Source organism: Anarhichas minor, unplaced genomic scaffold (genome assembly GCF_050575085.1).
Source record: "Anarhichas minor isolate MPS153535 unplaced genomic scaffold, ASM5057508v1 ptg000073l, whole genome shotgun sequence".
NCBI classification, from domain to species: Eukaryota; Metazoa; Chordata; class Actinopteri; order Perciformes; family Anarhichadidae; genus Anarhichas; species Anarhichas minor.
The window spans coordinates 4,347,535-4,369,114 of NW_027466519.1; the positions used below are offsets into that span (position 1 = coordinate 4,347,535).

The following is a 21,580-nucleotide window of genomic DNA, read 5'->3' on the forward strand; positions in this document are numbered from 1 at the left end:
TGTTCTTTAGTTATGTTTGTATACATCGATGAAAACCTGTGTTGGACATCCATTAAGATACAAATTAAATTTGAATCCCCTAAATACAGGGAGGAAAAGATCCTTCTTAAATTAGGAAATGGTGCCCTCCTGTGGCCTTGTCTTTGAACTGCAATCCCCTAATGTATTCGGTTGTATACTCGTCTTCCCAGATCTACGCTAAGCCCCGCCCCTGAACAGCCTCATAACCAATCACCACTCAGTTTTTTGGTTTTACTTGGCCCGGTGGTAATTTGTCCGGAACTTCGTCTATCAGGTAACACAACCTGCAACAAACTCCACACATGAAATGGTTATGTTCAGACTTAGAAAAGGTTAACGTTAGGGTTGGAACTGCTGTTTGAATGAATAAAAGAGGCGTACGTGGCCTGTAAGAAGGTAAAACGTGCCTGAAATACTAAACTCAGGACATTAAAAGAGTTTGTCTTGAAGGGCTACTCTGCCAGCTGTAATCAACGCCACACGACTGATAATTAGCCTCCTAAATACCAGAAACCACGTTTTCCTTGTGAGAAATTAATTCCCGTGACTCCTCCAGCATCGAGGTACCGATATTATGCAGCTGAACGACATCTTGATGTGGGCTGTGACGTCTTTGTAAGTTGGCGTTGGGAGTAACGCGTAAGTGATGGTAGCGATAGACAACTTTTTAAACGGACTCTGACTCCACCGTTACTCTGTTACAGTTCACAACAGAAATAAGTTGCCATATTTAGCAGTGTAACGGATGTGGAGGCTCGGGGGGTGCTTGAGGAAACCTCAGCACCCTGCACCGTGTCTGTTTGTTGTGTGTGCGCCATGGTGACACGGGGTGGGTCTTCTCTACGTTTTATGGGTTTTCAAGGCAACAGACCTGTTGACGTCCTCCAGTGAAGCTCCACAGTCTGCTGAACATCTCGCCTGTTGAACCGACGAAATGCATGAATCGTATCTGTAACATGAGGTAAGTTTGCAATGCAACGCTGTTGTCAGTTACTTTAATTGCACAATAGTGTAATTTATATTGATCTGTGTGCATTGTCCTCATAAACGCAACAAATAGGCTAATATTGTGCAAACGTTAGCTCTGTGCTGCTCTGCACACCAGCCTGGCTGGTTGGACTTGGTTAACAGTTGTTGAGCAACTTTTCTTCTTGGGTTGAAGTCAACAGGGAGCTTCTTGTTATTGCAAAGCATGGGGCTGGAGATCAAACTTAACAGCATTGTGTGAAAGATGGGATAGACAGGAGTAGATCCCCCTCATAGCAGAGCCATCCATGTATTCCCTGCCCTGTGGTTAATTCATGATATGTTCTACTACTACTGTTTTATTTAACTTGTACATGTATATTAGTCTGGTTGGGAATTAATTACATCTTTTCATTACCACTGCCAATACGATACCCGAGTTTAACACCTCAGAAAAAATGATGTTTTTTCATGCACTGGTCAATGTAGAGATTTTGGGCTGTTTTGCTTCCATTACATGTCTTCTTTCAGACTAGTGGAAATAAAACAACCAAAATACACATTTAGGTTAATTAGATTAGATAATGCCTCATTTGCATATTCAAACATACAATATCAGAAAACTTGTATTCTGAAAATACTTGTCTTAATGTAAGTAACTGTAAACTGGGGAAGTTTCATGGTAATCTATTTTTATTTTTTTACCCTATTCACCTGTAGTGTAGTCTGGAAGTTTACAGTACATATCGTGAGAGAGTTCATTGCCAACTTTCACTACTTGATAGTGTTTGATTCTCTGTGCTAAGAACACATTTCGGTCTGCAACAACAAAGTATTGATGTTTGATACCCATGCCCTGTGTAATAGTACGTTTCTCTGGCATTATATCAGCAGTTGTTTCTTGCCAAATATACAGCACCAAAGGCTTTATAACGTGTTGAGTTATTTTATTAATGGCATCATGTTGATGCAAAAGGACATTGCAAGAACAAAAAGAATGGACATTTCGAGGAAATTGCTATTTGAAAGATTTTAGAAATCTTTCTCCAATATCTTCCTGGATGCCCATTTAGAATAATCAGGAAGACATACGACCTTAATAATAATAATCCACACAACAACTTTAGCTTGATACATTTTTAAAATGATCCTTAGTGACTTTTTTTTTTCTTTCCAGCGAGTAATTCATCAATCAACTAATAATTTCAGCACAATTCAAAATCGTCCAGTGTTATTTAGTCCCTCTGCTCAGTGCGTTCTGTTCCTTCAGCTCTCCCTGTGCCTCCTAAGAAGATTAGCTGTCATACTGTATATTAGTCACTAGGCCGTCCTACACAGGACACACACACACACACACACACACACAACTCGCTCTACCTCTGCCATCTTGTGGGACAGCTCCAGCTACACTAGTGCTCACTGTGCTCAGAATTCAGCCGTCGGCATCCTGTGAAAATTCATGTAGTCTCGCTGTTGTCCAGGTTTAATGACTTTACGACAGCTTTGGTGGGACTGGGAATGACCGTGGACCTGGAGGACTTTCTGTCATTGCTGTCCCTTCCTGCTCTCTCTCTCTCTCTCTCTCTCTCTCTGTCTATTGTTCCTCCTCCCCACCTGTCCAACCTGAGCTCTCTTGACAGTCAGGTGATTACAGCCCTGCTGACTGTCTGTCTGTCTGTGTGGAGCTGAGCTAGCCTCCTATCCTGGATGTTTACTGATGATCATTGTCTGTTTACCATCTGTGAAGCCCCCTGTAAGGGCTTTAGAGCAGCTTAATTTCCCCCCCCCCCCCCCCCCCATCTGGTAGCTTCGATAAACCCTTAGTTCCACGGGAGTGATCAGGGAGGACGAGCAGAGCAACAGGTGAGTTGTTTCTTTGCTTTATTCTTACCAGGTATCAGAAATCCAACGATTATGGAAAACCTAGAGAAGCTTTTGAACCAAGAGATGGCTTTGATTTCACTAGAAGTTCCTTGCTGTCTGCTTCTCTTCTGTATATCTAGTTACAGTTGGCTACACGTACTGTAAATAGTGTGTGTGTGTGTCAGTCAGTCAGTCAGTCAGTCAGAAACGCTGCACCACCCAAAACAAATCGTCTTCTAAGCGTTGGCGGAGCAGGTACCGCTGGTGACGAGCAGGGATAGAGGATGTAATCAGAACCACGTTCAAAATGTTCTTACTTCTTTACTGTTAGTTAAAAACAGATGCATATGTAAGCAGTAGGGCCTATTGTATCACAACTTTGGATACCAACTGTAGTGGAGATGCAATACCTGAGTTTACCAAAATATTTACTAAAATTGGTAAAATTATGATTTTAAATGAGGATCTATCGCCAGTAAAGAAGGGCACAAATCTGACCGGACACATTTTGTTGGGTACCAAAGAAGAACCCACTTCTAGTTAACAGTAGTTTCAATGTGATCGCTGGTTGAGGTGGAGCTGATCCTGACACACTTATATACTGACGGGTACATCGGATAATAACAATGCATCATATTTTATAAGCTTGTCTTGCATTTTGCTGTAATTCACCATGGCTGTCAGATAAATGGAGTGAAATTTAAAGTAAATGTCCCCCTCAAATGTAAGGAAGCATAAAGTTGCACTAAAAAAAAAAAAGTATTTAGTTGCTTTTCACCACTGGTTACAAGTTGTAATCAAATGACTTCACATATTGTCCTCCTTGTCTCCTCATCTGGAGTCCCTGGACATTCGTGTGTGTTGGGGTGAGGGAATGTATATGCTGTAATGTTATAATCATCCAGTGAGCTCTTTCTCTTCTCAAGTTATTGCTTTTCTAAACTTCTTACGTTTTTTATCCTCTGAGATGTGCGCGCTCTCATTTCTTGTGGTCTACTTTAAATGCACGGTGAGTTCGTCCATGTTGGCCAGCGTGCACCTCTGCTGCTTTGTGTGTGAGAAAGGGTTGTGGAGAGAGCATGATGCTTGTGTGTGTGTGTGTGTGTGTGTGTGTGTGTGTGTGTGTGTGTGTGTGTGTGTGTGTGTGTGTGTGTGTGTGTGTGTGTGTGTGTGTGTGTGTGTGTGTGTGTGTGTGTGTGTGTGTGTGTGTGTGTGTGTGTGTGTGTGTGTGTGTGTGTGTGTGTGTGTGTGTGTGTGTGTGTTCAATGAGAGTCCAAGTGCTGCTGTTGCATATGTATAACTTCAGTCTTTGTCTTTGTAGCACTGTTACAGACTTTGTGTGGCGCTGGCATGTATGTTGAGAGTTGTCAAAGGTTTATTGCAGACGCTGAAAAGCGCAGCTCGTGTCCATGTTGTGTCGTTGCCATAGTGACCGCTGCAGCTCTAGGAACATATTTGGGGGACTTGGTGTAACGTTGTGAACCAGCAGTCTGATCCAGAGTCTGTTACATGTGCGATACGTCTGTAATGAAGAACTTGAAATGCTTCGTTGAGCGACCCAACAGCACAGCACTTCATCACGGGGCAATAGAGATGCTTATCTGTTGTGTAGGCTGACGGAGAACTCGCCTCTGAAACGAGTCTTTCAGTGCTGCACCTCACAGGAAGTGTCAGACAGAATGACTGTGACTGCACATCATGAATGGAAACATTAAAATACATATGCTGGCAGTTATAGTCCACATTTTCAGAGGCATGGTTTTTATTAGAAGTGCTTACTACCTGAATTCATTCTTCATTTTATGGCTGTAACTAATGCTAAAATCAGATACTTGAGATGAACCCACAGCAGCTCATCCTGAGTCCTCAGCGAAGCCAGATGAGAGGCTGAGAGGGTTAAAGCTGACCTAAATGCAAACTATTTAATCACTATGGTGTTTTTCTGTGAATTATATTTGGTGTTTATAACTATGACAAAGTTGATATTTGGTGACTCTTTGTTTGAAATGATTGCCTTACCTTATGATGGCATTTAATCCTCTGACTTCAGACAGCAACAATAATACACACAATCTATTTATGAGAGATGTGCAGTGGGACACATGTTAAGACCTCATGTATGGACTGTAGACGTTTGTTTACGGAGGAGCTGTGTGTGAATAAAAAGACGATCTCAAGGTGATTTCTTTAAAATGCGTGTTTTGTCCAACAGTCCCAAACTCATGAACTTGTCCTTTTATATATGTTTGTTTTCCTTCAATCGATCTCCTTTGGATACCTCTACTTGAGAGTGTCATGCTAACTGATTATAGAGACTGAGGAGTTGATACTATTTTGTGTTTCAGGAACTGCATCCAAAGAGATCTCCTCTTCCTCGAGACTGAAGACTGACCAACCAGTCGTCCTCAGCTCCGCCTCTGGACTTTTTCCCCGCTTACTGACATGAATCGGTGACATTCTGTAGCCATGACTTTAAAAGTGGAGCTCACTGCAGAGCCCGATCAACGAGAAAGGATTCAAGGCATTCCTGTGCCTGGCTGACACAGTAACTGAGGTCAGAGCTGAGGGCCGAAGTGGCCCGATAGGTGAATGGAGACGAGAAAGAACACCACAGCAGGGGTTCTCTTCTGGACCCCCGCCCCGGTTCGCACCTCACCCACCAGCTCTGTGATATCTGAGGATGAGGACTTTGTCAACCAGATGGATGAGAATGGCATCATTGGATTGTCTGAAGTGCTGGAGGATTTGGAGTTGCGGGCATCTTGTTGTGATTCAGATGCAGAAAGTAATCCAAACTTGTACCCTGGACCCCTCCCCCTAGAGGAGGCAGACCCTCGTGGGCGTGAGAGGGATACACCCGAGGAGCTGAGTTACAACCTGAGTCAGCATTGGTCACATAACGAACCCCAAGGAGAGGATGTACAAATACGATCACCATGTGAGCCTTTCATTTCTTTTACCTTGACTAAAGTATTTCTTTGCAAGTTTTGATGTTCTAGTTCCTGTACTAATATGCGTAAAGGACCATACCACTGTTTTTTCGCGTTTGAGCGCATTAACTACAAATTGTTTGTACTTTACATCACTGAGTGACATTCTTAGCTTATTTTGAGGTTTCCAATGAATCTTCAAATGTCATTTCCCTAAAAAAAATATAAAATTCCTCAAACAAAATCCTCGATTTAAACATTATTAGAAGCTGGGTGAGCTACCCTCCTTTGTTGTGGGAGCCACTTTATTCATATACTGTGTTGAAACCTGTCGTCCCATTTCCCCGTCTCTCCTTGTTTTTGGCAGTTGAGGACTTGATGGATAGAGCAGAAGAGCAGGGGATGGAGTGCGTCCCTCAGTGGGACAAGTACTTGGACATGACAGAGGAGGAGAAAGATGGAGAGGAAGCGGGGACTAGCAGTGACAGGAAGAGAAAGAAAAATCGACACCCTAGCACATCAAGAGAGCTTGGAACCACGAAGGGCTTGGCTGAGCGCTCTATTTCCAAAAGAGAGATGGAGGAGATCAGCCCTACACTATATCACCGGTTAGCCATGGGACCTGCTACAGTCTCCAATCATCACTGCCCAATATCCCAGCCTGCCTCACCTGTCACCGCCCCCGCTTTTCCCCACCTTTGCCACTTCACTGCTGAGGAACTAGCTGCTGCTCCGGGGATTGACGCCGAAACCCTCCCAGAGATGAGCTTCACAGACAGTCCTCCAGAATCACACAGGAGCCACGTAAGCCTGACGTCCAGTCCTCGTTGTGCTGAGGTGAAGCTCGGGGATCCTCTTCAGCCAGGAGCAGCCATGTTTTCTAAAGAAGGTGTGTCAAATCATTCCAGCGGAGTAAATAATGGACCTCTAAAGGCGTCGGATAAGTCAGGTAAGCCTCAGAAACAGCCCACTCCCTCACCAAGGAAGGTGAGGCAGCCCTCTCCTCAATCTACATATTCAAGTAATCGTTCCCTCAGCAAAGCCAAAGCCGACTCTTTGACACTCCAACATCGGACGGCAAGTCCTGACAAAGGGCAGCAGACACCAAGAGCCAGGACTAATGCTGCTGAAATGGATGAATCCAGGTGAGCCACATTCCCATAGCAATTAGTTCTTATGTTGTAGCTTTTGTGTCCTCCCTTCTTTCAGTTTTCATACATCATGATTGTAGTTTTCATATAAAGCACTAACCATGCTTTTAATTGTATTTCCAGAAAAGGGCCTCTGAGTTACCGCACACCAGACTTCTCCAAGGTGGAACCCAAGGTCCATTTCCCCAAAGATGGTTACAACCCCCCCAAGAGCAGACCCTCTTCCAAGAGGAAGTCCTCATCACCTGAGCCCCCCTTCATGTTTAAATCCCCCGCTGACATTGCGAAAGAAGTCCTACTGAACACCACCGCTGGATCTCCTGCCTCATCAGACTCTTACAAACCACCAACCAGCGCCCCCAACTCCCCTGTGCCTCAGGAGTTCAGATCCCGCCAGCAGGCCACCACACTGCTCGACCAACTGGAGGTACTGGTAGAGACTGGGAGTACATCTACACTAGGCTGGCTCAATACACACACAATGCTTTGGCACGACAGTGCAGGAACTACTGCCAAGATCAAATCACTCACGAGATTTTGCATTCTCAGGCTTTTTCACATCAGAATACTGGTCTTGACTTTGGCCCAGAGCAACATTATTTGATAAAGCAATGATTACTCATGTTTAGTGTTATTTGATTGTTAAAGAGCAGAAACACATTCATGACTTCAAAATGTTTCCTCCCACTTTTGTCTGGGGACCCGCTCAAGGTGTAATGACAGCCAAGACAACTCAGTGACAACTGCATCACACCTCTGGAAACATCTACCAGTGATAATGTCTAAATCGAGCAGGAGCCCTAGAAAAACTAAAGGGTTTTCCCCAATTTCCTTAAATGTCCGAAGGGAAATCTAAAGTAAATTGCCACCACTTCACCACCATCTTTGCTCGTTCCCAGAGGCACCCTCTTTACATCCTCTCTTATTCTGTAGCAACGCTGAAGTCAAGCAACGAGACATCATGTACTGAGCAGGGAAGGCATACATCAGGGAAATTAAACTTCAAAGTTTGGTATATATTGAGTATACTGGAGAGATTTAAATTACTAGCCTATGTGGTACCAAAAAGAATAATGAAGATGAGACCTTCTTCATTCTGGTGCTGGGTTTTATAGACATTTTAAGAGGGAACATCAGTCAGAAATAGTAATATCCTTTCTGTTCAAGTCTAGGATGGCATCTGGATTGTTCTCAAACAAGTTATCAATATAACCCTGCCCTTGTGTATTTCAAGATTACATTCTTAATGCTTTGTTTTGCAATCCGTCTACAGCACCGAGGCAGTTACAAAGCTTGGGCTTGTGACGTCTCTTCACACTACAGAGATTTTGATTGAAATGGAATAAGGTCTGCAGATCACTGACCTTGAGAAAACACAAATTAGCCTTCCAACACTCCTAATCCTTGCTTTTCAGAGTGACTTTTTCTATAAATGTTATTCTAAAATTACAGTCCACTACTGGTCTGCTCTTTTTTTGCATCCGCTACACGATTTAAGTTTGGCTACTGCAAACTCCCATGTTTTATACAAGAGAATCCGTACATGTATTTTCAAAGTGAACCACTGGCCGTGATGTACATATCAAGGATACAAGTGTGTGGACACTGGAACATTACACCCACATTTGATTGGTGTACATGACATTCCAAAGCCATCGGCATTAATCTGCGGCTAAAATGGCTTTCCACAAAACACGAGGTGCTCTAGTTCACCCCAAAGGAGTTGGTTGGGTTTGTGGTCAGGGCTCTGTGCAGGCCAATCAAGTTGTTCCACACCAAACTGGGTAAAACATTGCTTTATGGACCAGACTTTGTGCTAGCTGATAGTTAGCTGTTGCATTAAGACATTTCTTCATTGAAACAAAGGGGCCAAAACGGTGAAAAACAGCCCCAGGTTGTACAAATATGTTTTTATCTCCTCTGTTCAACTGTGCCAAATAACTTAACGATATGTAAATCCTGCTTCCTTCTCTCTGCCCCCTCATTCCTTGCCTCCACTCTTCCTTTGTATTTTTCATTCCTCGCTCGTTTCCTTCCTCGCATGCTTCTTCTGCGCTCTCTATTTTCTTCTCTTGCTGGCTCATTTCCTCTCCGCCTCATCTCGCTGCAGGAGGACTACAACAGACTGCTGACTAAGTACGCCGAAGCGGAGAACACCATTGATCGCCTGCGCCTCGCAGCCAAGGTAGTTAATATAGAAATCAGGCCGTAATGTATCACTATTTAATAATTTGCAGTAGTACAGGGTTTTAAAAAACATTACATTACGGTGCCATAAAGTTTATTTTTGGTCTCATTTTTAAATCACTATAGCACTTCCAGAAGGGAGCTTCAAAGTGAAATGATTATTTTTCTCTAATTTTATTACATTATAAAATGTTTTTTTCTAAACACACATGGCAGGTATAAGTGTACAACACAAATACCTGATTCACTTCTACAATGCTGGAGCTTTCATTAAACAAAGGAGCAGCAGTGAACGCACCATTATGTCTGTTTCAGCTTTCCAGTTCCTAAAATACACCACGGCACAGTCCACATGATGTGGCTAAAGAAAACGCTCTCTTAGCCAATGACAGTACTCCCGTTTGTGTGTATTTTCTGCATGTGGTCAGTACTGTTTCAGAATACACAGACTAGTATTGTGCGTTTCCTTCATTTTGTGCTTTTTAAATTGCCCAAAGATGATTTGATTGAGTGTTTTTGTGGCCTGTACCTGCCTTCACCAAGCACAGGAATAAAAAGGAGATATGATTGCCTTATTTAATGGATACTAGCATGAAGATATTAATGAGTATCATACATTTGTATGAAAAAATCAAGCTGCACAACAGAAGCCAGAATTTGATTTTAAAAAAGCAACAATACAGAAATTAAATGTTTCAGAGTGCTCAGAGGGAGGTTTATGAAAATAAACGTGCACATTTTTTTAAATTTCAGATGTTTATTCAACTGTTTATTAGCTTGTTGTGTCTTTATTTCTACAGGACAGACCTATAGAGATCCAACAGCCCAGACATTGTCAGGACATCACAGACGGAGCATTATGTCAGAACGAAAAAGTAGGATAGGAAAGAAATGAAAGAGGAGAGACGGGATGAGTGTAGTGAAGTAGCTCCTTTAAATCATTTCTGTTGGAGCAGCAGCACTCCACAATCAGCACTTATTTTTAAATTAAAATCAGCTCACTGGGCTCTCAGCCTCCCCTCCATCTCCATCACCACAACACTGAACCACCATCTGTCTCCCCCGCCCTCTGCTAGCTCACATCACACTGGCAGGGTGGGAGGAGCCACTTTATGCTGAAATTTGTTGTCTGATTACTTTCAATGGGAGAGGTTTATTTTTCATGTTGTGTGAACCCTGAATGATTAATTCATTCAACTGAAAATGCATCTTCTCAGACTTAGACAAGCTCAAGTAATGCTATTTTATACAAAGCACATTTTCTTTTGAATTAAAAACTTAAACACTCAGGCCTGACATACTCTAGTTTGTTTAATGATCTTAGTTTATATCATTTCATCTTTCTGACTAATTATTTTCAGTGTTAACTGTTTAATTAATGTGATACAAGCTGAATGTAATGGTAGGAGAAAGTGTGTGTGTGTGTGTGTGTGTGTGTCCTTTTAAGGTCATGGTGATTTATTGCTCAGAGGGGAGGGGCTTACACTCATTTTCATTCAATTCTGTATGTGTGGAGGGGGAAGGGCGACCTCCCAGTGTCTACGTTTAACCCGTATATCACACAGCTCAGTTTAAATTCAGTCCGTCTTCTCTGCTCTGAAATGACCTGTTTGATGTTGTGACTTTAGAGAGCAAGTGAAAACACAACACTAGATGACACTAGGTTGCTTAGCAAATGCAACTAGTTTTGATCATCTCTATTGTTTGTCGTATGATTTGATTATTTCTACAAAAATGCTCAGTTTGAACACTTTATGCAGCAAAAAAGTCTTAATATGTTCCGTAAAGTGTCCTCCACCAGGAGGACACTCCACCAGGTCACCAGGACCAAATGTGCTGTTGCTCAGTAGTTAAAGTCACTTCTTTCACCAGGAAAAGCCAAGGGAAAGTTGCACCAATATACCACCAGACTTATGATTCATATCTCCACCAGGTGAACCTGTACTCGGACCCTCCAAAGCCCGGCCACTTGGTGCTGTCTGGACCAAACCGAGACTCTTCAAAGTTCATGATGCTGGATTTTCCTGCGGCTCAGCGAGCAGAGTTTAACTCTGCATCTCTTCACCAAAACGGACACAGCAATCACCAGAGTACATTCATCCTATTCAATATTTACTGCTTTGCTGTCAAATTCATCACTTCATATAATCATATTTCATATAAATGAGTCACCCTGCTCTATGGATTTATTGCTGTACAGTTTCACCATTCTCTGTAACTTGCATCATGTAACTCTTTCCTCTGCACCTGTCTGTCAAATGAACAGGAAGTTCATCTTCCTGTCCTTCCACAAGAAGCCCGGACCCTCAGGTGGGACAGCAGCTGGCCAGGATTCTCTGCAATCAGGCCGACAAGTTCCTCCAGCAGGTAAATGACCTGTTGTATCTATTAACAGGAAGGGTTTTCTACAAAAGCACCTAGATGTTGCTACTGATGGAATGTAATCATGCACACACAGTCATAGTATAGTCGAGCATCATTGTGTAATTTGCTGTAAAAACCCACCAAATACCAGTTTACAGTGTTATTGTTTTGTACAAAGCCTGTTAATTGTATTCATGTATCAGGCGGCATTTTTATTTTTTGTACAACTTGAATTTGTTATTCTTGAGGCTTTTTAGTAAAATAATCTTTTTTTTTTTGTGTAACTTTGGCATAAATGAATGTTGCCTTTGGTTTATTCTTGGATGTTTATATTATTGCAATTGGTTGATATAACCTTTTCCAAATCTAAAAAGTCCATAATCTTATTCTCTTTTGCTGCTTTCATGCCATAATTTGCCACATTGCCATATCAGCACTTCTATGTACAAAATCGAGAAACTATTTGAATCGGGAATTGTTTTTGAATTATATTGTGACCCCAAGAATCAAAATCGAATTGTGAGATACCGAAAGATTCACACCCCTGATCATCAGTAATGGAAATCCTGACAGATTTATGAGATGATGTGATAAAGAGATCAAGGTTTTAATGTTCTTCATTCAGCTGCAGACTTTTGAGGATCTCCTAAAAAAACTCGGGGCTTTTGACCAGATGAAGGTAAGAACAACAACTTAGTTTAAATAGTTCAGACGAATGACTTCTAATAGCCACCTCAAATCCAAACTAATGAAGTCGTGCTCTCTCAGGGTCTCTCTCAGCTTGCCGAGGGCCTCGACTCTTTAGAAAGGGGCTACCTGTTAGCGAGGGATGAACACAACGTCCTGCAGCAGCATGGGGCACAAATCAGCCACTTTGACCCTGAACGGTGAGCGCCCCAAGATAAATACGTCATAGATTCCATTTGATATTCTTTACACATGTGCACTCGGGTTTTATTATGTTTGTGTGTGCATGTGTGTGTGTGTGTCAGGGAGCTGGAGGGGCTGATCTTTCAGTGTGGGCTGCGTATGGACGAGCTGAAGGAGCAGGTGGAACAGATGCAACAAGAGCAGCCCACCTGTGTGGCTCCTCCCTCTCCACCTCCTCACCCCTCCCCTTCATCTGTCCCCTCTGAGGGAGGAGAAACGCTGACTCACCCACAGGTACCGTTGAACAGCTCTGTCTGTATTAATGCCCTCTGTCCTGGAACAGTACACAATATCTAATCATTTAATAATATATCACGCAAAATTCTGAGCATGTGATGGTTGTAGCTTCTCAAATGAGAGGATTTTCTGTTTGTTTTGTTGTAAAGTGAATATCTTTGGGTTTTGGTTTGGGTCGGTCAGTTCTCCCTCGGAACAGAGAGATCTATCTCAAGGGACGTCCCATTCTATTGGGATTTTCTATTTTCTTATATTTTATAGACCAAACAATTATGATGCATCCAAAAGTAATTGGCAAATAAATAATAATAAAAATAATTGTTAGTTGAAGACATTTTTTCACTGAAAGATAATGTTATGCTAAAGAAAATAGTTTCTTCTGCATGGCGATACCAACATTCCCTCGTGTTAAAACGGCTTAATGAACTCAACAAATAGTAGCTGTCAGACATTTGACCTTCTTTGGTTAATGGAGAACACACTCCTGCTATGACATGACAGGATGTTATAGCAGATTTTATTCATATATATGTGTGTATATAATATGATCTAACTTCATCTCTTTCCAGAGTCCACCTGTGCCTTTGCTGGTTGATCCAGGAGAGGCAGCGGCGGTGGAGGTGAGCTCAGCCAGTGAAGAGAGTGATGGAGACGAGGACACTCTTAATTCTCTCTACCTCAAACCTCTGAATGGCAAACAAAGACACGTTGAACAAGACTTTGCCACGCTAATGGATCAGTGAGTGGGAATCTTTGTGTTTTTTAATGAATAGTGACCATCTGTATCTTGTGCTGTGGAAGACTTTTAATAAATGTTAGGAGATATCCAAATACTTGCGATTCTTTTCCTCACTGTCAGAAGGAGGAATGGAAGGTAAGGAGCGCAGCCTGCAGGCTGGACTCATTATTGCACCCTGAAAGTTTTCCTTCCTCTGTTTCGCTACCAAAGCTTCAAGGAGCTTCCCAAACTTTTAGACAATAGCCAGAGGGAAGGAGCTTCCTCTTCTGCTGCCTTAAGAAGTGACACGCAGCCTTCGGACGAGGAGAAAGAAAGACAGAGTCACAGAACTGGAGACCTGGAAGTCCAGAAAAGTCTTCCACAGAGGTAAGTCTTCAGAGAAGTAGACGGAATGAGCGGTAGTTTCATCAGCAGCACAGTAGTGTTTGCTCTCACACTGCACAGTACTTTTCCTGTCTAAATGTAATTCTTTTTATTTTGAATGGTACAATATTACCTACCTATTTTCAAGGGGAAGCTAATTTAAGTCGCTGGACTGAATTCGCTGCACTTCTCTGTTGACAGGAAAGACAAATCAGACCATCTGGACTCGGCTCCTGTTCGCACCGTCAAACAGCAGGCCAGCAGGTCCAGTTCTTCACGCAGGGCCTCCAGCCAGTCCACCACACTCCATCCTCTCAGTAGCAGAAGGAGGTTAGAGGTGGAGAAGTCCCACAGCAGCAGTCTGAGCAGTCTGGGAGAGATTACAGCCTTGGAAAAGAGGAACTCCAAACTCCAAACTGGGAGCAGCGGAGTGCTTTCTCAGGTCAGTATTATATTGCAAACTGCCAGAGTCTGTCATTGACATTACATTGAGTTTAGTCACAAATGTGGCGCGGTTAGATGAGGCAGCGCTTAACATTTGATGATTGGAGCGTTGAAGCCTCAGAAGATTTTACTTTCGGCATTTAAAATTTTGAAACATTTTCTCATATTTTTGCTTTGTGTGTTCTAGTGCTTCCAAATTACGAGTTGTTTTAAAAGCCAAAGCACTGAACTCCAAAGTACCTTTATTAAGCTACCAGACAATCAGCTGACATGCACTGATATATGCTTAGCAATTGCTTCTTGAAACCAGTGTAACAGCCTCTCTTTTTGTTGCTTTTATAAAAAAAAAGCAATATGAATCAAAATAAAGATCACCGGTGATACATAAAACCTTGTGTTTGCCTTCAAACGTGATGCAGCTACATCTAGAATGTGTAGAGCTACATGCTGCATCATCTTTGTTCTGTGTTGTGTTGACCAGGATGGGATCATCTCTCCGGAGACGGACAGCGGGTTTGTCTGTTCAGAGAGCAGCTGGCTGACTCCTGCAGCAGCTTCCAGTCCTCTCCACCAGAGGGCCTCAGAGAGGTGAGAAAGTCCATCACTGCCTCCACACCAATTTACTGTACAATGAATTTTCCCTCCCGTGCCATCCCCCACCCATGTTATACGCACACAGCATACTGATGTTTGACCCTACAACTCTACAGCCCCTGAGTCTCTTATTTTATTTATTTTATATTTTTTTGTGTTTTCAGCATGTTTGAATATTCTTTTATTCTGCGACAGTGTTTCAGGGCCTCAGGAGGCGAACCCGGGTAATCCTCACACAGGCCCAGTCTCAGCTCCTGCTTCGTCATCGTCGCACAGTCACGCGGCTATGGAGCCCACAAGTGACTCTCGGCTCGACCGTGACCAGCAGAGGAGAACCAGACAAGGGCAGAGGAGACGCACTTTCTCCTGCTCTCCACAGCGCTGCGTCCGTCACACAGAACAAACCAGGGCTGACAGTGGGACCAGTGAGTTTGGGTTGGAAAGTGACAGATGTGAGTCTCTAAGTTCTGTCCTTCAACTGAGATTGTTGTACTAATGTGGTCCTGTTATTCTCCTACTATGTTCTCACTCTTATTCATTAGCGTTGTCTTTCATTGCGCATTTAACGTGCCGTCGTCCTCTGCAGCTCACACTGTGTCTGAAGACGGACAGAAGGACGAGTACACAGAATCTATCAATTCCCTCCACAACTCCAGCCCGAGCTCTTCCCCCGCTGGAAGGCATCACCATGACGATTCGCTCGGAGCACTGAGCTCCAATCAGGCGGCGACTCGCAAGTAAGTGTGTGTAGCAGCGGCTGCTATGGCGATAGCTGTGCAAACATGGCCAGGTGTGTGTGTGTGTGTCTCCCTGCAGAGAAATGATTGCCGACGAATGAAAATAGTGTCGGTTATTTCCTGAAATTTATTTTTAATCTGTAAGTTTTCCCAGCAACATCATTAAACATAATTTTTCTATCGTGTTCTTTTATGTATTTGATTACAGAATCGGCTGCTATTGAATGTGGTTGCATATTAGGAGGTACTCTGTATTGATCCCTGCATGGTGTGGTGTTGCATGACTTTCCGAAGCGTGTGTGTGTGTGTGTGTGTGTGTGTGTGTACACGTTTGGACTGACACCTGATAGATACTCGTTGGCAATTTCTTTTTATTTTCACAATGCAGCACTTCAGTGGTCACATTTACTGGACTTTGGATACCTGTGGTGGTGATAATAACTTAATCATAATAAATGCAAACATGACCTCCAGCTAGATTGTCTCATGTGATTGTTTTGCACATCTTTTGTGTTTTCTAGTGATGCGATCCAGAGGCTGCAGGCCGAGGTGACCAGACTGAGGGAGAGACTCGAAAGCTGTGTGAGAAATACGACGCCTCTGAGCTCTGTGAGAGCAGCTGCTTCAGCTCAGGAGAGCTACACTCACCACACCAGCTCTCCACCTCGCTTCAGGTTTGTTTTTATCTGCCGGGTGTAACCACACCGTCCACCTGCTGTTAGTCTGCAGAGTTAAGCAACAGTACAGAGCTTATAGCTAGCCTTATATATACACATAAACACAACCCATACTGTTTACTTAAAATGTTTCTGCGACTACGTCATTTAGTCTTCTCTCATTGCTTAGGTCTGGGGAGCAATGGGGTGACGTCAGCAGTGGAAGAAGAGACAGACGGCCGGTTGATGCGGTTGAGGAGTCTACACTGAGACGAACAACAAGGGAGAGACCACCTTCTGCACACAGACAAAAACCACAACTGGACATCTGTAAATTGACCTGAATTTACACTTTGATCCTTAAACTCTTTGTATAATCCAAATGTATGCACATACTATCATGCAGACATGCTCCTTAAATTGTAATGCATTACATTTATTCATACTCGGGAGAGAATAACGCACAAGATCTAAATGTGTATGATTAAGTTGCATAGAAAAAATGGCAAATTCTGATTTAATGCATGTAATGTTTTTGTATTCAGTGACAGGTTCAGAGCCCTCTTCACCCAATCCTCAGCCTCTGGTGTCCAGGTGTACTCAAACATCCACCGCAGCACCAGACAGCTACTGTTCACACACAAATACTGTCCGCAGCAGAACACACCCCAGTAAGAACATGCATCCCTCTACTGCAGACCTTTTAATGGCTACTTCAGACGTCTTTAGGCGATAGTCCAATCCAGATTAACCTTTTGTGACTGAGCAAATTAAAGTGTAGTGTCTTGCTCAGACGTGTTGACAGTGACGTTGTTACAGGATTTGAAGAGCATGTAGTCGGTGCAACCCAGTGCCTGTGGCTGCAGCTCAGAACAGCCAGACTTGTGATTGAAAACAAAACATAGAAGCATTTGTTTTATTTCATTGTGATGCAGAGGCTTCTCTTTTGTAATTGCCACATGGCTGTATTGAGCAGCAGACAGTACAGCCCCTGTAGAATGTCCTAACCATGCAAAGTTCTCTACGCACAGAGCTTTTGTCATTACAAGCCTTTTATAGCTTACTTCAGTGTCTCTCCTGCCGTCACCAGCTTCCAAATACTATCCCAAAATGTGTGACACTCTTATATTTCCATAGACGCACAGAAATGGGACGACTCGTGATTCATGTCAACACTGATGTTTAACAATAAAAAACGTTTTTAGATTATTTCGATGTATTATAGATGCACATGTGTTGCAGGGCAGCATCTTGATGTGTCTGAACCAGCAGCTGAACCTGACAGCAGAGAGCGTCGGGCTCCTCTTTGTCCTCAGTGTTTGTCACGTCACCAAGGGCGATCTGAAAGTAAGGAGGCTCCTTTCATCCTGTTCCGCACATTTGTCTTTTGTCTTTCCTTCTACGCGTTTGCCTGAATGCAAAGAAAGTCGAGTCAAAACAAAGAGAGTGAAATCCACTTCTTTGTTTTTTTTTAATCATTTAACAGCGTTGCTTTTTGTCCTCACTCATTGTGCTGCTCACTTGTTTTTTTTTCTCTCCGTGCCAGTCGGTGGCGATAGAGAGCCGGTCCACTCCTATTGCTGTTGTTGCTGCTCTCTCTGTGGACGCCCTGAATCCTCCAGAAGTACTGAGCCAGGTTAGAGACCATTTCATCAGAGCCGCGGTCCTTTTAAGTGCATGATGTAATACATGAGTTTGTTGTTCAGTACAAGCAGCACAAAGTTCTGTACAGTCACTGCGCTCAGGATATACATCAGTTCAGTCTGCAGTAAATTAAATCTGTTTAATTATGTGAAGTGTTCGTGGAGCTGCTGACTTCACCTGTGATTCACAGACTGTCGCAGAGTTTCAGACTCACCCACACACATAAGCTGCCACCCGTGTCCCCTGGATAGAGCTGTGAGGAGCAGACGCTTTGCAGCTGCAGCTCCTCCTGCACTGTTGCAGTGCATGCCAGTGTTCCCGCCACCACTTCTGTGAGCAACCTTACACACACACACACCAGACATATGATGAAGTGTCTATTCGGCTTATTTCAGCCACTGGCCTCTGAAACAGATGATTATTGTAAAAAGAAAATCAGACCATAAGCTTTTTGCAGAAAGTCGCCTGTAGTTGACTGGTCGTTCTGATTTTTTTAAGTTTGTTTATATGAGGTCAAATCCAAATGATCCTTTTTAATATATGCAGAAGCTGAGGCCCTCTTACAGTACAAACATAGCAAAATGAAGTCAGTGTACATACTGATGACTGTCTAATAAGGACATAGAAGAGTTGGAATGTTTCTGTGAAGTATAAGTGACACTTTCACATATTTTAGCCAACATATTGTCATTTCCATCAGTACAAAGAAAACTGAATTTGTTTGTTGTACTTGTGCACTGTTTGTTTAAAAGTTAGGATGACAAATTATTATTATTTTTTTTTTTTTTTGTCAATCTTACCCTGTTCAGGTTTTACTCATCGCCCCACTACGTGTCTCCTAGCCACAGCGCGCCTTCAGGGATCAGAGGTCGCGGGGAGAGGACAAGACGCTTCCAGTCCTCTGACCAGCAGCACTCCGTGGACACCTCTCTGAACAGAGCCATCAGAGCAGCTCGGCACATGAAACATACCTCTGGACACATGGCTCGCTCTCTGGCTACTGGAGTGCAATACCAGGAGGTCCTGACTCAGTCCTGCAGCTACTAGTCTGCTCACTCACCTCACAGGCAGCATGGACTGAGCAAGAGTAACCTGAGGCTGGCAACAGGCGCTGAAGGGAGTGAGTGTCGGACCAGGTAAATCAAATGTCCTCTTCTTTGGGTCCTATGTTTGGATACTGCATTTTTTAAAAGGTTCCCCATATGACATTCAGGACATTAACATGGCAGCAAACGGCCTTTTGCTACGTAAAGAAACTATTTGTAACTTCTTCCTTAGTAGAGAATGAAGTCGCGTAGCTAGTCCGGCCACAGATGCATGTCCCAGTGGGTTTGGCCTACTGGCTAGCTACTTTATTATAACTCTTTATTAATGTGGTTTTAAAAAATATATATTTTCTAGTTTGTAGAAATAAGTTCAGGATTTCCGTGTTGTATTAGTTGCTGCCTAAACGTTGTGTCCCCTTGTTGATACAGCAGCATATTGTGCTGTAAATAAAATGCACTTGCTGTTGTTATTGAGTTAGTGTTGGATGGTCTTGCAGGAGACCATCGTGGATCTATTTTGTAAATGGTGGAAGCTTGTTGTCGTGTGGACCCGAGATGCTGGATATCGTCTGCTTCTATGTTAGTTATTTTGTATTCTATACATTTTAAACTGTGGGTTTTTATCCTGAACTTTTGTACAGTGTTTTATCACATGCTGGTAATTGTAACTCTGAGCCAAACAAGTGAACTGTAACTGAGCAGCTTTATGTCGATCGAGCATTCACACACCAGCACTGCAAAGACTTGAGCATGCAGTGCTGGTGTGGATCCATCTTTTATATATATGGAAATGCCAACAAATAGAGGAATATAACTATTTTTACAGATAATTTATGAATTGTATTTGGTAGAAATATACCTCAGAACTGTGGATGTTAAGTGAATTCTGTTTTTTGGTCATTTCTTTGTACTGTTTTTTTTTTTTAAACGGTTGGTCTTTTCTAATATTTAGCAGGGAATCTTTTCAGTTGACCCTAAAGACACAAATAAAAAGGTAAAAAAAAATTAACTTGTTTTCGCTGTACTTCACTTTTCAGGTGATTGGAAAAAAAAAAAAGAGTAAAATGTAATGGAAGCCAATTTATTAGACAGCCTTAGTACATATTAAGTACACATGGAAGTATTGTTTGTGCTTCAACACTCGCAAACATACAATCCCAATAAGTTAAACAGTTTTAGGACAGACCAATGCATCACTATTATTTTTTCCTCTGATAAATAATTTTGATATAAAGTAAACTCTATACAACAGCAAATTATAATTTAAAAAAATGAACACAGTCAAGCGTTTGCATCACAGAAAATGCATTACAGTGCAATATACAACTCGTTTGGCCAGGAAAGGGAGAAAAGGGTGGATGTAAGTTATTCTTTGCAAAGCCATTCACAATTGAAGAGTTTACATTGCACCAGAGGAGGAAACAGGCAAAGAAAGTATAGATATTAATTATTTTCCCAGTTGACCACTAACGGCTAAAACGTCACAAACACGGCGGCTTCACATCGACATGTTTTAAAGGAAAAGTTTCACTACGTCACAGTCAGAAATATTGCCAGTCAACAGTGAGACGCTAAAACAGCAACATATGACAAATACACAACACGACACAATACTGAAATACAACTGGCCCTTTTTAAGATTCATTAAATATCAGCAAGCATTTCGACATTAAAACGTGAAGTTTCTCCGGAGAAAGGAAAAGGTTGTGGCAAGTAAATACTTTAGTCTCGGCAGGCAGAGGAGGGATATTCTGGCTTTTTACAGAGCGGTTTCTCTGCCCAATGCTCCACCAAGCGTTGTTTTACACAAATACTTCAACAAAAATGTATGCTTCGAGTATGAGTCACCAACCGGACACTCTTTGCTAGTCTCGGTGGGCGTGTCAACGTGCGTAGCTTGCTCATTAGCAAACGTTTTTTTTCAATTAAGTATCTTAACCACTCCCCAGCGGGGATATTCGTAATAGAATATTACGAACTGTTAATATTCTATCCACCCTATTTCTATACGTTACATTAGACTAAGTTAATGAGTAGAATGCATTAGATTTACCTAATGAGCAGGCAGCGGTGTTTACAGATGCACCGTTGAGTAGTGAATAACGCATCAGGAGTGGTTTCAAAGCGATACTCAAAACAAAGGTTTTGGGTGAAGTATTCAAGCTCAACATCGTAGGGAAAAAGCTAAGTGCTAAACTCTGCGGCTTCCAGAACGTCCACAATGGATACAAACACATCAACAGTCCACACAAGTCCAAGCATGCTACTGTATACGAACATCTCAAACGGGCAGGGGGAACTCCTCTCTGATGAATATATTTTTTATATGTATTGCATGTTGACCGATATGATATATTTTACAAGATCAACCTCTCAAACAAGTAGGAAACCCAAAGGAACAAACAAGAGAAAATGTCTACCTTTTTGCACAGGTGTCACAGCATACAATATTACATTTTGGTACTTTAAATGGCCTTCTGTTCAGATATTTAAACCCGTTTAAATGAGTTCATTTAGTTGCATCCATTGTAAAACGTGGGAATACTTGCAACAATGTTATTCTTTGATACATCATATATTTTTTTTTTTAATCATCTTAGAGGTCTTTTTCTTCTCAAGCAGGATGCATACACAATGTAGGGAAGGATACAGAGGTAGGATGGGTAGAAGGGTTAATGTAAAGAGGAGAGAGATGTGATTGGAGGATT

General features: G+C 42.4%; 1 protein-coding gene across 1 annotated transcript; it reads left to right on the plus strand.

Annotated features, from left to right (window-relative positions):
* The first annotated feature begins 808 nt into the window (after positions 1-808).
* Positions 809-19,883, plus strand: akna (AT-hook transcription factor). The gene is made up of 23 exons (XM_076079941.1): positions 809-982; positions 5,196-5,788; positions 6,148-6,925; positions 7,055-7,358; positions 9,042-9,116; positions 11,052-11,208; positions 11,385-11,485; positions 12,108-12,161; positions 12,251-12,369; positions 12,475-12,646; positions 13,219-13,388; positions 13,599-13,754; positions 13,953-14,193; positions 14,677-14,783; positions 14,985-15,241; positions 15,376-15,526; positions 16,048-16,200; positions 16,373-16,512; positions 16,728-16,853; positions 17,425-17,529; positions 17,729-17,818; positions 18,017-18,158; positions 18,636-19,883. The coding sequence occupies exons 2-23, from the start codon at positions 5,440-5,442 to the stop codon at positions 18,871-18,873; spliced, it is 4,185 nt and encodes a 1,394-aa protein (XP_075936056.1). The 5' UTR covers positions 809-982; positions 5,196-5,439; the 3' UTR covers positions 18,874-19,883.
* The last annotated feature ends 1,697 nt before the right edge of the window (positions 19,884-21,580 follow it).